Source organism: Notothenia rossii, assembly GCF_949606895.1.
Source record: "Notothenia rossii genome assembly, chromosome: 10".
Classification (NCBI taxonomy): domain Eukaryota; kingdom Metazoa; phylum Chordata; class Actinopteri; order Perciformes; family Nototheniidae; genus Notothenia; species Notothenia rossii.
The window spans coordinates 13,055,665-13,072,689 of NC_136908.1; the positions used below are offsets into that span (position 1 = coordinate 13,055,665).

General features: G+C 40.2%; 1 protein-coding gene across 5 annotated transcripts in view; it reads left to right on the plus strand.

Annotated features, from left to right (window-relative positions):
- The window catches only part of elmo1 (engulfment and cell motility 1 (ced-12 homolog, C. elegans)), a 96,652-nt gene that overhangs the window by 24,210 nt on the left and 55,417 nt on the right, over positions 1–17,025 (plus strand). For all 5 annotated transcript variants that reach the window (XM_079655513.1, XM_079655514.1, XM_079655511.1 and 2 more), the window contains exons 2-6: positions 8,367–8,521; positions 15,204–15,244; positions 15,421–15,493; positions 15,595–15,645; positions 15,773–15,942. In XM_079655513.1, coding sequence (XP_079511639.1) covers positions 8,444–8,521; positions 15,204–15,244; positions 15,421–15,493; positions 15,595–15,645; positions 15,773–15,942 — 413 coding nt within the window. In that variant the 5' untranslated portion in view covers positions 8,367–8,443. The remainder of the gene's footprint in view (positions 1–8,366; positions 8,522–15,203; positions 15,245–15,420; positions 15,494–15,594; positions 15,646–15,772; positions 15,943–17,025) is intronic.

The following is a 17,025-nucleotide window of genomic DNA, read 5'->3' on the forward strand; positions in this document are numbered from 1 at the left end:
GCAGTTGCTTCATGGTATGTTTGAGGAAAAGGGCCTTATTGCTAGAATGCTTGGTTTACCGCTCAATCCAACTTTTGAATATTTTCTGTTGCTGTGTATGAGGTATAGATTAGAATGTTCTCAAAACCATAATGGTTACAGCTTGATGTTTCATTATTTGGAATAGTCTAGTGTCTGTATGTTGTCTGAAACAAATCCTTATATTGGGAGTCTATATGGTCTGCTGGTTAGAGGTTTAAGAAACATCACATTTATGGTTGCTTTTTTAGATAAAAGACATGATTTGAGTTGGAGATTTGACAGAGTTTCATTAACTTTTATGAGGAAGAATTTCCTCAAACTTCCAATGCAAATCATATCATATCGACATTTAGTCTAGTTTATTAACTTTATGGTTTCAAATAGCAGTCAGTTTATGGATTAAGTTGCTTGGGAATAATAAGGTGTGTCAGATTTAGAGCAACGGTCAATCTATTGTAGCATTATTCACATAATTCAATGTATTTATTGACTCAGCCTTGGTTTCAAATCCAATATCAAAGGGCTCTGATCCGATCAGAGACACAATTATTGAGCATCCCTATAAGATTTATTAACACAGGGGATGGGAGACGCATAAAATGTTGAAAAAGTGGTTGCAGTAAAGTTGATGTGACAGGAGAAGGTGGAGAGAGAGAGGCATCAATAAAGTGAATTTGTGGCCTCACATGTATCATGTGTCAAAATGTCTGGATGTGAGCCAAAGTGAGATCACAAGCGTTGGAGTTTGGTGTTCAGCATGCATCAGGCTGATCAGAGAAATCTAGATGAAGTGTTGTCAGCAGTGGTAGAAAATAACTAAGTAAGTTTACTTAAAGGTCCCCTATTATACTGTTTTTCATCAATATATTATAGGTCTCGGATATATACAAAACATTTATTTGAAGTGTTTGGCTCGAAATACTAAACAGATCATGCATTGCAGCATCCCATAACCCCCTCTGTTTCAGCCCTGTTTCAAAAGTGCAGATTATCTGTCTGTTACTTTAGATGAAAAAAAAGTAGCCACTCCCCACGCCCCTCTGAGAGATATTTGGTTCAAAAGAACACAATGGTGCTCTAGGAGGAGATTCAGGTGATAAGGTGTGTGTTTGTGTGTGGGGGGTGGGGGGGGGTTACCTTAGTTGGTTATTGGCTAAATGGTTACACAAGCCCAAAAAATCGTTATGACATCATGAAGTGGCCAAAATCTGATCAGCTTATTTTCAGACAGCTTTTAATATAAATGGATCAGGACAAAAAGAGAGGAAATATTTTTTCCTGAAACTTTCAGAATCTCTTTACACAGAGGGGACACATGTTTATGTATAAAAGACATGAAAAAGTGAATTTTGCATAATAGGTGACCTTTAAGTACTTAAATACACGTTTGAGGTACATGTCCTTTACTTGAGTATTTCCATTTGATGCTACTTCATATTTCTACTCACTACATCTTAGCAGCAAATATTGTACTTTTTTTTACTCCTTTACATTTATTTGACGACATTAGTTACTTTTACAGGTTCATATTAATAATACAGGCATCAAATTATAACTGATACATTAGAATGTACTATTACAGATACCCGGCAGTAAAAGGTTATTGCGATTTATTTTCAAACTGAAAAATTACAATCGTAGACACATTAATGCATTACTAATTATAAGTAAGTGGTATATAATATATATTGTTTGGAAAATGACAACTTTGGATAATAAGTGAGATGTGGTATTTTAAGTATATGTTGCTGCATATATTGTACTATACTTCAAGAAAGATTTTGAATCAGGGTTTCCCACACATAGACTATATTTGGGTGCCCGCCCAGGTATATTAACGGCCGCCCAAGTATATTTTGCGACCCACTTAGGTTGTTTTTTTGTTTGTTTTTTTAATAATATATATATATATATATTTTTGTCCACCACCACTTAAAATCACATGGATAGGTTCCTAAACACATTTACCTTTTAAAAAAAATAGTAACCCATGTTTATTTGTGGGTAGTAGATTTAAACTATAGGGCTATCACTATGGGCCCTGCCTGTACCTGTTCGCTCTGCCATGGCGTGAAGGGTCTGCTAACAAGCAACCAACAGAAAGGTTAATGTTAATGTTGTTGCACGTCACAAAGGCACATCACCTCAAACCCCCCCCCCCCAAGTATATTTCAGATCTGTGGGAAACACTGTGAATGCATGATGTTTACTTGAAGCACAGTATTTCCACACTGAGGTATTATGACTTTTACATGAAGTATAAGATCTGAGTACTTCTTCCACCACTGGTTGTCAGTTCAATGCAAAGCCTGAGGTCAGGTAAAAATCACCTGAACTGTAAATGCTGCAAAGATTAGGATTAACGGTTTAGTAGACGTGTTCAGAGGTGTTTTATATACTGTAAAGTGTGGGCTGAGGCTGTGCTGCTTGGTCTCACTGAAAACTGCTGCCTCATGTTATCTCACATCATTAGGCTTCATTGTAAAAGGTCCCAGGAGGAGCTGCCAGCAAAGGATGTGCTTTACTTAGACTTAGCCCCCCCTTGATATTTATGCCCCCGTCTCCCTCTATCTCTCTCTTTATATTCTTTCTCTCTTTCCAATTTCTCCACCAGCGAGGCCTTAACAAGTTAATCACACTTCAAAGAGTGAACAGAAAACTTTTATTATTTTATTTACCGTGTTATGCCGGGGTTTTTAATGAAAGTTCTTTGAGCGTGGTTTATGCTATTTTAAAGTGGTGGTGATGAAGTATTCTTTAGCAGAACTGGACAAGAAATGAAGCAAATGAATTGCAAAGTCACAGAGTTAAAAAGCAGAAAATGATTGTACTACATGTACGTCAAGAGTTACTCTTTAAGTCCGTTCTAGTACCGTTTAGGCAGTGTTATACATGACTTTCTAACTTTTGCTGATCTTTTTCTTTTTCTCTTTTTTCTTCACTTATTCTGCTTTGCCTTTATCCTCCTCTGTCCATCTGCCTTGTATTTTGAAATCATCCTGTGTTTATTCAGTTTCTCTTAATCTACCTTTTGAAGTCATTATTTCATGTTGACTCTTTCCTTCTGTCATCCTTTAATCTCTATACTTATCACTCTCTTCCTCCCTCTCTGTCTCCTCATGTTGTCTTCCTCTCCTTCATGGCTCCATCTCCTCTCTTTCTCCTTATGTTGTCTTCCTCTCCTTCATGGCTCCATCTCCTCTCTTTCTCCTTTTCCTCCCTCCTCCCTTCACAGACGGTGTGACCCTCACATTACATGTTATGAATTATTGAGCTGAAACCCGGCACTCTTCTGCTGCCCAACAAATCACAGACCTTCTCTCATTCTCTGTTTCCTCTCCTCTTACCTTTTTTATTGATGGTTTTGTTCCCTCAATTACGACCTCTGGCACCATATCAGATCACAGGGTAACGTGAGATTTCGCCTTTTTCCTACTCTTTTGTGGCTAATCTTGAAGAATTACGGCTCATACCTCTCTGGTTTCGGCAGGTGGGCGCGTGCTTGAGGACAGATTAACTGCACACACACATTCACAGATTTCAATATGTGCTGGACTGCAGCCCAGTTAGATGAGTGCTATTGGTTTTGGCAGCACATTAGTGCAAACAGGACATTAGGGCAATTAAAACAATGAAAGAATTGTAAATGTGTGTGATATAAGTGGGGGGAAAATGGCCTGTTTAATGGCCCTGTTTATGTTTTGTGGTCAAACTCTGCAAATAGTATTTACTGAGGAGAAAGAGACTTGGCAGGAAATGGAGAAATATCAGATGGAGTAGACAAAAATAATAAACAGTGGAAAAGAGGAGAGGAAATAAAGGAAGTGTGGACAGAGAAGGTTCTTCTGAAAAAAACAGGAGCTCTGTGTCCTATCAGCCTGAGTGTAAAATAAACACACACTCACAACTGAACCAGGTTGCTGCAGATCACCTGCTCTTACATAATGAGCTTTGACAGCAGCAAGCTCGATAACAAAGTTCCATTTACACCGTAAGGAGGCTGTGCGGAGATGCCACAGCGACAGATTGGGAATTGATACACGGCCACCCACGCTATAGTAAACACTCATGATGACTTACATAGGATATTGAGACAAACACACACACCTGAGAAACATGTGTTGTTTGCTCTGAAATTGTTCCCTGGAGCAGTGTGTGTCGATCACAGGAAAACATGTTGATGAAATTAGCATTTTCAGCCCTGCTCGTGGTGTGTTGAGCCGCTGTGTCTCTCAATTACATTTGAGCTCACTTTTAGTGTGTGTGTGTGTGTGTGTGTGTGTGTGTGTGTGTGTGTGTGTGTGTGTGTGTGTGTGTGTGTGTGTGTGTGTGTGTGTGTGTGTGTGTGTGTGTGTGTGTGTGTGTGTGTGTGTGTGTGTGTGTGTGTGTGTGTGTGTGTGTGTGTGTGTGTGTGTGTGTGTGTGTGTGTGTGTGTGTGTGTGTGTGTGTGTGTGTGTGTGTGTGTGTGTGTGTGTGTGTGTGTGTGTGTGTGTGTGTGTGTGTGTGTGTGTGTGTGATCAATAAGCCTCAAGGCTGTCCAGCTCTGAGTCATCTGAAGTTCTCGGAAGATGATGACAAGGTGCTCGGAATACACACACACACACACACCGGCTTTCCTTCAAACAAGACAAATCCTCAGTCAGAAGGTTAGTCGTATATTTTGACCCACAGAGAAACTTTATGATCTCAATTGTCAAATATAATTTGGGTTTAGTACATCTTGGGTAGCGATGTACAAATTGTGATATCATCAGATGTTTAATTGTATTAATTTATTTAACAACCTTGTAATATAGCCTTTTTTAAGTCTTCTTTAATAATGTTTCAAAAGCCTTTGTAGACTGCTATACAACCACCTATTGCCTTCTAAATACTAATATATACTACAAGCACCTCCACCTTATTGCAGCTCAGTCTATTTATTGTATTATCTTATATGTGAGACTCAGTTTTGAGATACATTTTTTGTGTGCCTTTGCTTTTTCTTCCCAATTGCTTTGGCTAACCCGGTTGTGTCTTTAAAATGTCTCTGAAAGTATTTGTGCTCATTTTTCTTGACACCAAGTCAAAAATTAAAAATTATTCCTAGGTTATTTTTTCCGGGTTGAAACAAGACAGTCTAAATCCATGCTGGCATGTCTGTGAGGCTGAACGAATACCATTATTTTCTAATAAGCATCAGACACAGAGTACAGCTGAGGCTAATGAGACGCCACCAGACAAGCTGTGTATATTTCATCGTGAGGGAGACATGAATGTCTGTTGCAATTTTCTCAACAATTAATACAAAAACATTGAAGCATTACACATAAAACCACTAATGTGAACCTCATGGTGGCACTAGTTGGGGAATCAGAGGAACAGCAAAGTATTACAATTCATCCTAAGGCTTCCTTGAATGTATGTAAAATAATTTCATAGCAATCCATCCAATAGCAGTTCAGATAGAGGGATAAATAAGACTGCATGGTTAAGAGTCCAGTGGCAGCTTTCCAGCTTACACCAACTCGACTGCCTCTCCATGTGTTCAGTCAGTATGTGGATGAGTGATAACGTTTGCATAGATGACTAACACGCTGTTGTAGAATATAGCTGAATGAATCACTCATTCACACATCATGTGCGTATGTACGGCAAAGTCTTGTGAGGAACATTTTGTATTCTTACACAGAGTAAATGATGTTGCTGCTGATAATCAGTCTGTTAAGTGTTATGTGTGCAGGAATGTGCTGATCCAGATGTTTTTATTCATCTGTCTGTTTTATTTAAGTTTTGTTCACTCCACATCCTATTCACAACCTTCACTTCTGAGAATGGTGACCACAAGTTATATTTATCTGCATTATGGTTGCAGCGGATAGGCAGAGGGAAAGGGAAGCAGAGAGACAGCTGTATGCACTGAAGTGTCTCTCAAAGTATTTAGCATATGTTATTGAACCACTCTAATGTTCAATGATCATACCCTGTCATATTTCAATGCTTTAAAACTCCAGGGAGACGGGTGGATTGAGTCATATTTGGGGAGTTGTGACAAACGTGACTTGATTATGACACACGCTTCTGAAAGAAAGATGCATCCACACATCTTGAGCTATTGATGCAGCGGCTGCCATGGCAACGGGCCCCTTGAATAAAGGCTATGTGGATCATTATGGGGTGACTCACACACACACCATGCCCGGCCAGTCTCGTTAAGTAAAAATCCTTAGATTGATACATGCTCATCAAAAGCACACACATCCTTACACATACTCTCTCTGTGTGTTTATATCCACTGTTCAGACATTCACACACATAAACAGCTGTGGTCAGTTTTAGTGCACACACACATTTTATGAATTACTATTTAGCCTGTGTTTATGCACACGACACTCACACTAGTCTGCTCAATAGCTTTCTCCCAGGAGTTACTCGGAGCCATGTCTTAATGCATAATGGATTGAAATTTAAAATGTAAACAGGCTTCTAAACCAGGAACTAGGATGATCCAGGCTTTCTAAACAGGCTAGAAGGCAAATTATTGATGCCATCCTCAATCCGTTTTGGAGGGTATATATGGTACATTTTCCACTTGATAACTGTCTGCTGGTGGGTTTCATTAGAACCCCTGCAAGCACACAGAAGTGGCTTTACCCAGCTTCCCCTGCGAGGCTTTATAACTGGCTTATTTTGGAAAGCCACAGGGTTTCAGGTAGAGTCTCCTGCCTGTTCCTCTGTTAGATATCACAGGAGCCAGGGCGGTGCCACCAGGGATTATAAATTCAATATTTGTGTGTGTTTGCTTTAAAGAGATATGAGTGTTTGCGTGCTTGTTGCTATGCAAATGTAGGGTGGTTGCAAGTGCAGATTTAGATTTCTGTTTGTGAATTTCAGTTGCATTTTTACACGTACAAATATTTAAGGACCTTTTTTAATTTCTTCTGTCCCTTTGTACCTCACTGGGAAATGAATGTGAAACAAATTCTCTTCTTCACTCTGACCCTTGTCCTCCTTCATCCTTCTCCTTTTGAAAATGTTCCTAGAATTTGTATTACTGGTTTTAAAAGACTGATTTAAAGTTTTTATCATAAAGAGGAGGAATTTGATTGGGAAATGTAATGGTGCCATCATTTCTATATAACTTCAAAGTCGTTTATGCCACCATTTATTTTTAAATATTGCTCAATGTCGCACAATATAATATATCTGTGTCATGCTCATATATATTGGTCCGAACATTTACTCCAAAGCTAAGCCTAGTCATCCAGATAATGAATCGGTAATTTACTCAGAGTTGTCAAAGCTTATCCAAAACCGCAGAAGAGAAGAGTACAGGCAGGAAAGCAACAATTAAAGCAGGTTTTTGTACATATTTGTATTCCTCTTTTTCATGGAGAGCACAAAAACAACACTTGAAAGTATTTGTGTAATTTCTTGCTGCAACATTACTTCAGTAAAAGAGAGATGGAGCAGCGATATCTCCCAAACTGCAGGGATTTAAAGGAGTCGCATATTTTATTCTGGAAGTCATAAAATGCTACTGGGTGGTTTCTGTCTTTCTGTTGTGTTTTTAAATGACTGAATTAGGGCAAGGTCCCAGCGAGACAAAGTAGATCTTTTAAAAAAAACTGTAACTTTACGATTCACTCACCTGCTGTGACCTCATTAGCAGTTAAACTTTGATTTGAATTAAGCTCTTGAGTGTATCTGCCCCACCGGCTCGTTCTGTGTCAACAACTGCAAATTAAATTAGGTTACTGCTGGAAAGAAGTCGATTGAGAGGACAAATAACACCAGTTTGTTTGCTTTAGTTTGCATAATTAGGTTGGATGTTGAGCTGTGTATTTGAATATGATTCTTTTGAAGGGCTTAGTTTTTAAGGTCAACCGTGACACAAACACGAGAGCGTGTTCTAGCTGAGGTCTAGAGATGGCAGGTAATGAATGTGTGGTTTATATAGCACTTTATATAGACCCTTATGCGTTACAGCCGAGAAACCTTCCCTCAGATGCTCCTGATAATGTGAGAAGCCTTTGTGTGTGAATGTGTGTCCGTACCCATAAGAGTAAAGTGGTGAAAGTGGGTCAATTTGCTGATTTTCTCTGAAGCTTTAAATGTTTGAGCTGCTTCTGCTAAATCAGTTTCTGTGGAGTATCTGCAGAGTGCTTCACTGCACCCATGTATTATGTATTGTTCAGCATTGTTCTTGTTGACCTTTCTCCATAGTCATATATAATACTCTTCGTATTTGGAGGATGCTAATGCAAACAAACACCTGAAGTAACCAGAGTTCTTGACTAATGTGCCCCATTTTCTGTCTCTTCCCTCTCGTCTCTCTTTCCTTCTCCTTCACTCTTGTCCTGCAGGTTTGGATGAGCTTCCTCCAGCAGCAGTGACAGAGGTGTGAGTAAGAGAGACCGACAACCCCCACCCCCCCTCAGCCATGCCGCCGCCGGCAGACATCGTGAAGGTGGCCATTGAGTGGCCAGGGGCCTTCCCCAAGCTCATGGAGATAGACCAGGTAGGTGTCTGAGCACACAAACAACTTAGTACTAGTGTGTGTGTGTGTGTGTGTGTGTGTGTGTGTGTGTGTGTGTGTGTGTGTGTGTGTGTGTGTGTGTGTGTGTGTGTGTGTGTGTGTGTGTGTGTGTGTGTGTGTGTGTGTGTGTGTGTGTGTGTGTGTGTGTGTGTGTGTGTGTGTGTGTGTGTGTGTGTGTGTGTGTGTGTGTGTGTGTGTGTGTGTGTGTGTGTGTGTGTGTGTTCGTTCCTAGCAATTACACTAATTACCAAAAGGAAGAGCCTTAATTAAAGATGTTTAACAGTCGCCACAGCTTTGACATCACTTTACAGAATAATGCTTTATAATTGATGGCCTTCATCTTACACCATAAATTAAGGCCTATATTATTAAATGTTTAGTTCATTTTTGTGTCTCAGCAGTATAATGCCCGTTCTACGTTGGTCATTATCAGGGTAGAAAGATCTATCGGATCAGTTGTGGCAAAATACTTGGAAGTGTTTAGCTTGGACGCTAACAAATCTCTCATGAAAGGACATTAAACAACACCTCTAGTTGGCATGTTTGACATTTAAAGCTGCCCCCGAGTGCTGCTTTCATCCGTTAAAATGACACCAGCTTGAGAAGATTGCATTGGCTTTAGTTTATGAATTTTGTAATGACTAAAATAAATGTTTAAATATTTTGTCTGGCTGTGTGCAGACAGCAGCTTGCAGAAAACTCCCTAACAAAGGATCATTTGAAAAGGCACCTCTCTCTGCAACACACTGTACAACGGCAGATGTGTTTTGTGTAGTTAAACAATACAAACAAAGCGTGGTGTTTGTTGTTTTTTGAGGATATGTCCAGCTTATGGCTTTGCATCTATTACAGATAAATCTTCAAACCTTTTTGGATATGACATTTATATTTAACGCTCATGAAAACAATATTTCTGATTCGGCATTTCCAGTATATAAAGCAACTAAGTAGTTCATAACAACAGGTACCTGTAAGCTGTAATGAAATGTGTATTTAACAGGCTTCAGAATGATTAGACTACCCATAAAGACTTTACTAAGTGTAGATAATGTATCTGAGTTTTAACTTTTACCTATGTGTAACTTCAGTTAAAAAGCCATGCTTTATTACAATGATTGAGAAACACTGCATTTAAAAAAAGAAAATCAAATTTCACTGATTTACATAACAACGCTGCTGTAGATCACGGTGAAAATGATTGACTTTAACATTTTCAACACTACCATTAATATATAGTTGAAAAGAAATGCAATACCCCAATTTCATAATGATGCCAATTGCCTGATCAGAGTCTTTGAGTGTGTATTAACAAAATAATTAACCCAAACAATGTTTACCTTGTGCTCGGGAATATGTTTACTCTTAAATTGGTGTGTGTGTGTGTGTGTGTGTGTGTGTGTGTGTGTGTGTGTGTGTGTGTGTGTGTGTGTGTGTGTGTGTGTGTGTGTGTGTGTGTGTGTGTGTGTGTGTGTGTGTGTGTGTGTGTGTGTGTGTGTGTGTGTGTGTGTGTGTGTGTGTGTGTGTGTGTGTGTGTGTGTGTGTGTGTGTGTGTGTGTGTGTGTGTGTGTGTGTGTGTGTGTGTGTGTGTGTGTGTGTGTGTGTGTGTGTGTGTGTGTGTGTGTGTGTGTGTGTGTGTGTGTGTGTGTGTGTGTGTGTGTGTGTGTGTGTGTGTGTGTGTGCGCGCGCGCGCATGGATGGGCTAAAAGCCATGCGTCACTGTGGCAACTGGAGCCACGATTTCCCTTCTCAATGGATAAGCCAGTGAATGAAACATTGAACTACTGCCATGGAGTCCTTAAGGCACTTACGTGTGGATTTAGGGATGTCGTGTTTGGTATTTAATGACCCCTTATCAGCAGGGCTCTTGCGGTCTGTATTGTTGAATGTCTTTAGCTCCAGTTAGGTCTTTCTTTCACTTAAAAGAAGCCACTTCACTTCCTCCCATCCCTCCACTTTTCTCTAATTCTCTTATCTCTCCCTGTCATCTCTCTCTTGTTCCTCCTATCTGTTGCCTCCTCCTCCTCCTCCTCTTTTGCTTTCTCTTCTGTCCGTTCCCCCTCCTCACTCCTCCTCCCCGTCTTTTGTTGTAACTGTAAAACTTGTGCTGCTGTGCCTCCTCCTCCCTTATTCTCCATCACCCCCCACCTCTGCTGCCTCCCCCCCTCATCTCCTCCGTACAATAGGCGCTGCAGCAGCATGTCTGTCTGAGTCATGCCATGGGGAGTGGGCTTCAGCTGCTCGCGCTGTCTTGAGACCCAAAGAAAGTGTGTGTGTCTGTGCGTGTGTGTGTATTGCAAATGTGTGCGTGTATTTGTGTTTGTTTACGTGGGTTCGACTCTGCATAAGTGAAATATTGCGTGGGTGTGTTTGTGTGGCAACACGCATACTTGTTACTATTCATGCATTTGTGTTTGCTGAACATCTCTGTGTTTGTGTATTACTTTGCATGGGGATTCATCCTTGTTTTTTGTCTGTGTGTTTGCTCCTCTGCAGTGTGTGTGTGTGTTTGTGTGTGTGTCCATAAAACACACTGCATCTCTCGAAATACCTTCAATACCCCATGGGCATGAAAGTATGACATTTGAGTTTGGATGCTGGGAAATTGGTATAAGTGCAGGCAATTGTAATACGCATTTTAATGTTATTGTTTTTTAGAAATGTAATAGAGCAGGTAGAGGAAAAGGTGAGCTGATGTCTGTCGGTTGAGAATATATAAGCAGGACAATTCCAAGGAAAAGCAATGTTCAGTGTATCCAGAGTTTACTGTGGCCATATAATGAAACTAAGTCCAGTTTTTCACTCTGTTTGTACCTCTGCTTTGTTCTCCACCAGCTTTGCAGGGAAATATCTTAGCTTCTAAATGCTCTGCTATATTAAACAGCTAATCGCTTACTTTGTTGTCTGCTGTGATGCTGAGCAGGCTAGGATACAGTGGGTTTATTAGAGCTTTTTGAATGCATTCAGACGACAATAGAGGGTGATTAGAGTGACTCAAAACAATAACGTTACATCTGAAAATTGAAAAGGCTGAGCTGTTAGAAGCTGAAAGGCTGTGTAGAGCTGACAGGAACTGAACAATCAGATACAAATGATCTAGAGGCTCATTACTCATTGTGATCATCTGTCAAATATAAGTTGTTTTACTGCTGAACATGCTTTAGTCACTAAATCAGTCAAAAAACAAAACTTGTTAAGAAACCCAAAATAAGATTTAATTATTGAATTCCTGATGGCCATTGCTGGGAATTGTTTGTGCATACATTTTGAATCTAGAATGAAATAAATCGGTTCAAGAAGTGTAAAACAAAATGCATCCTTGTGTGTCGTAATGGTTTGAATGTCTGTTGTGACAATGCTGCCATCAGTCATTGGTACTAGCTGGTGAAGTGTGAGTGTTGTGCAACTGAAGGAAGTGTACTTGTTATCCTTCCACTAACAAAGAGACGCTGTGTCAGATAACAGGAGCTTAGGAGCTCATAGATGGCAAAAAAAAAACCTTAATATAAGTTGAATTCAATATATAATACAAACAAACAAACAAACATACACGTGTTTTCCAACGCACAAGGTGAATACTCCTTACCTGGGTTGCAGTAGTAGTGAGGAAGAGGTTGTGGGAGTGCAAACAGGGCAGTAGGAAAGACAAGTAGAGGGAAAGTGGAGGTGCTGAAACTCCGGGATGATAAAAGCGTTGGTATAGTGCTCAGAGGTGAAAAGATGAACATAAATGAACTAAGGTTAAAGGTGGGGTAGGTCATTTTGGAGAAACCAGCTCGAGTGCGCTAGAATTTGAAAATGCACAGCCGGAAAAAATCTGCCACTTCCTTACAGAGCCCCTCCTCCAACACACACAATCGTGCACATGACCAATGAGGGCAAGAGATAAGCTTGTGCACAGATGGAAGGCTGACAGGCAGGTAGGCCATCCAGTTATTTTAGCCGGGCCGGCTCAGATGATTGGTCGTGCTTTTTACAGTACGGCTCCCACAGATGACATTTTTTTATGTATTTATTGTCAAAGCATTTAATATATTCATTGCTATCGGGATGTTAAGAGCATTCCATGGAATATAACAAGAAGTGTTTCTGAAGTGAATTGCCTACCCTACCTTTAATGCTAGATTTAAATTCAACTTAATGATTTTTTAACTAAAACAGGCTGTGTATGATGATGATGATATTTTGAATCCATCTTAAACAAACACATCTCTGTTGAGGTTTAATTTAGGAGTAAAAGACCTTTTCAAAAGAGACTTACACACAAACAAGAAGAACAAATATTCGAACGTACAGCTGAAACACTTTCAAATAGCAACAAAAAGCTCATCCGATAGTAATTGTTTGAGAATACAATTTGATAGAAGAGTACATATGAAGGGGCCTCACATGGGAAGAGATTTAAGGTTAGCACAAGTAATACAGAAGCAAGACATTAAACTAATTTAAGTAAAATGTTTTCCTTATTAACTTCAACAAGTTTTGCACATGTGCTAATATTTTATTAATTAAAGAAATATATATTTATAATTAATTGCCCAAATTAGCCGCCCCAAATGTATATGTATTAGTTTATTAATAATACAGTTCAAAAAGCTTGGGAAAAGCTTTGATCGTGTATGAGAGAAGGGATTGCTCCAAGCAAAGCACAAGTGGTTTAACGTCTTTAAAAATATTGCAAACCTTTGCGCTTTCTTTGATGATGGAGCATTTTTATAATTTGCTATCAAGAAAGCTGAAGCAGATCCATGACGTACCGATCATTTGCGGTAAAAATCTAGATTAATGATGTTCCTACACGTTTGTGTGGCATACTGTATTGCATCGTGTACATTTGTGATTTTATCGATATTTTATCGTCAGAGAGTTTTCAGGACATACCAATGCATTGTTATTGAACATGAAAAATGTCCTAAATTAGCTTGTTTAAACCCGTCCATGCGTGTGTGTATTCACCGCAGTCTAACTGTATACTGTAGCTCCCAGAGAGCCTGAGGAAGACAGCAGTGGCGAGCGAGCGGAGACTAAGTTAATACTGTATGCCATTATGCACACACACTGCTTATATTTGTCGCCTCATCCCTCCATATGTACTTTGCTTGCTCTTCATTTTCCTTTAATCCGTCGCTCTCTGTGTTCAGCAACCACTCTCCTGCTCTCACTAACAATTATCATCCACTCTCCGGCTTCCTGTGTTTGCTGTTGTTTCCCTTTCATCTCATTCAGTTTGCGTATTTCTCACTTTTCTTATCTTTTGTTCACATAAACCCCCTCCCTCCTCTTCTGTCCCCCCTCTGCCTTTGTTCCCCTGCCATATACTGTGTGCCCATCATCCTGCCACCACTCTCTTCCCTCTGTACATCTTCATCACTTCAGCTTTTGTTCTTTTGAAGAAGCCCGTTCTGGGTAATTCCCAGGGACACAACAACACAATCACATTGACATTCATGATGTTTCATACTCTGTGACTGCATACAGATGCTAACTTATTTTCTCTGTGTGTTTGGTAGTGTGCTTATCTGTAGCTGTGTGAGTTTGTGCACAAACTTGTGACTTTAGAAAAGCTTATGTTCCGCACAGTGGGAGACCCTTACCCATCTTTCCAGAGATTGAGCATCGCACCTTCACAACAACTCACCAAGGACAGAATAGAGAGAAAACTATCTAGTACGGGTCAAGCTCCTCAATTGCTGGATTTCCCATAATGCAACTCCGACATGGAGGATCTTAAGCAAACCTCTTAAACCCACCTCGAGGGGAAGAGGAGTGAGGAGGTTTCTGGAGGAGCTTGGAGCAAGGAAACCCCAGTGCACCCTACAAATAAGTTTTTTCTATCAAGTAGCGCTTGGCGTATGAATGTCTTCCCTCCACATGTGACACAAAGCTGCAGCACGTCATTAGAAACTTATGTTGCTTAAAACTGATGCTGTCAAAATACATTTCCCATTTGGCAGATTTGGCTTCCTCTCCTCTCCTTGAGGGAAGCAAGGAGGAAGTTAACTTAATGAAAAGCACCCATTGCGACATTTGGCAGTATAAGTAAGAACATCATTATACAAAATGTCAAAACGATTTACTTTAATACCTAAACATGTGTATCACATTGGCAAGGACATCAACAATGATTAAACATAATCAGACTTACCATAGTTGACTCAATAAGATGCAAAAGAGTCCAAAATACAGTGTTTCATAGAATAGATTATTGATGATCCTGTGGACGTTCTTCTGAAGACACTGCTTTATCTCTTAAGTATGTTGCGCTGTTGGAGGAGCCTAGGACTTGAGCTTTTCGTTGCCAAAAATATGGTGTAGCTATTGTGCAACTGAGCGAAGAAGGGACACGAAGGGAAGGGAAGGGAAGTAAAGTCAAAAAGCCTCTATCTTGAACTTATTGTAGAAAAGTACTGTGAGTGAAGCCTGTTGGTTGCTGTCGACCTCTGTGGAGCAGAGTGTCACAGCCGCTGATCTGAAAAGAGCTTCACATCCAATGAAACACAGACATGGTCACTGATCCCACATCAGAAGTCGGACGGTTAAACACAGGCTCCTGAACGCCAGCCTCTCATTGTGCCAGTCCTGTAATATAAAAATAATTACAGCGGACTCTGACTTGAATACTGTTTTAGAAACTGTGGACTAAATGTAGTTTTGCCTTTCCCCACAGAAAAAGCCTCTCTCAGCCATCATTAAAGAAGTGTGTGAGGGGTAAGTGTGCATGCCTTTTGAATTTGAAAGTAATTTGCCTAAGGCTTCTTACAAAACCCTTCTTTCTGGATTTCCATAAATAAATCCTATTAGCTGTATTTTACACAAGATGTTCTCCACATTTAATACCAATTATGCGAATGCTTTTTCCCCCCTCTCCACTGAATGGCTTTTAGGTGGTCCCTGGGGAACCATGAAAACTTTGCTCTGCAGATTGCTGATGCCACAAATTTCTACATCACAGAAAAGGTTTGGTTATCTGTTTTAACTCGAGCCAGCAGTATCCGAGGTAAGAGAAAACCGTGCCTCAGGTGTTCACTTACCTCTTTTATCTTGGTTAATCTTCACAGAATCGCAATGACATAAAGAATGGATCTATTCTGCGCTTGACCACCTCTCCTGTAAGTTCATTTCTTAGAATACTGTCCTTTTTGAGTAAGACTCCGCTAAAGGGAGAAACCTCTTTTAATTGTAACCATCCCAGGGTATTCTTAAATGCATGTCCCCCCTCACATTGTCCCATTTTAGTACCAGACTGCAGTCCAGCTTCACGAAAAGATCCAGTCTACCAGCATGGACGCCAAGCTGGAGTCTCTGAAGGACCTGGCCAACGCGTCGAGGGACATCACCTTCGCTCAAGAGTTCATCAACCTGGACGGCATCTCCCTGCTCACTCAGATGGTGGAGAGTGGGACAGAGTGAGTCAATGTTCTAATCTCTTTCGATGATATCGATTTACTCCACTGTAGTGGTTTTCTCACCCTCACACCATTTCTCATTCCTCTTTGTGTCATGAGTGTCATAGAGATATATGGAACACTTTGAAGAATATAGATTTACAGTGGGAGCTCTGCTCATGATTTCTCATCCAATCTGGCTTTCTGGATTTATTGTCCATTTCTTGGTAATCATTAGTTTGAAGAGTATCCCACCCGTACAGCTCTAAGGCCAGGATGAGTTCTTTGGAGTTGCACTGTGCATTCTGATTGGTTAAGCTCAAACGCATCTGATTGACTTGTCAAATCATCCTATTAATCATTCTAGATCTATTAATTTGCATCATGGGTTACAGCTGGCCCTTTGTAGAATTGATGGTAGATCAGCATGCTGTAGTGTTTGAAAACAATACTGGATAGACGTGTCATTTCCAAGCTGTGTCTGTGTTGCTTGAAGTCATCTTGATTCCATTGTTCCCCTTGTGACTGTCTAGCTGCTGAAAAGAAAACTGCCGCTGTGCAATCACTGATAGAAAACATCCTGTGCACATTACTTCAATGCCTTAGAGTAAAAATACATGTTGTTTTGTGAGATATCAAACCAAACGGGAGAACAACACTGAGATTTCTTTCAATCTTGTTAATGTCGTCTTCCCTATCAACAATATATACCGGCATTAGTTGTATCATGAAAACACAAGGAGTCTGACCTGACCATTCACATTTCTCTCTGTCTTTATGTAAAATCTTTTTTGAAGAGGCAAAATGTAGTTGCGTACAGTTGAGCGTACTTATAATCCACAGAGAAAAAGAGAAGAAGTGGCTTGTGAAGAACATGCCTAAGGGCTCCTTTTTTTACTTTTTGACAATGATGGTGATATTTAACCACTGACTGAGAACAGAGCACTGGTTTTTGACTGTTCAGCAGATCCAAAAAGTGTGTGTGTGTGTGTGTGTGTGTGTGTGTGTGTGTGTGTGTGTGTGTGTGTGTGTGTGTGTGTGTTGCGAGTGGGGTGCCCTGGAGACTGTCTCAAATGAAGGTTAAAGTGAGGACATTTTTCGCTG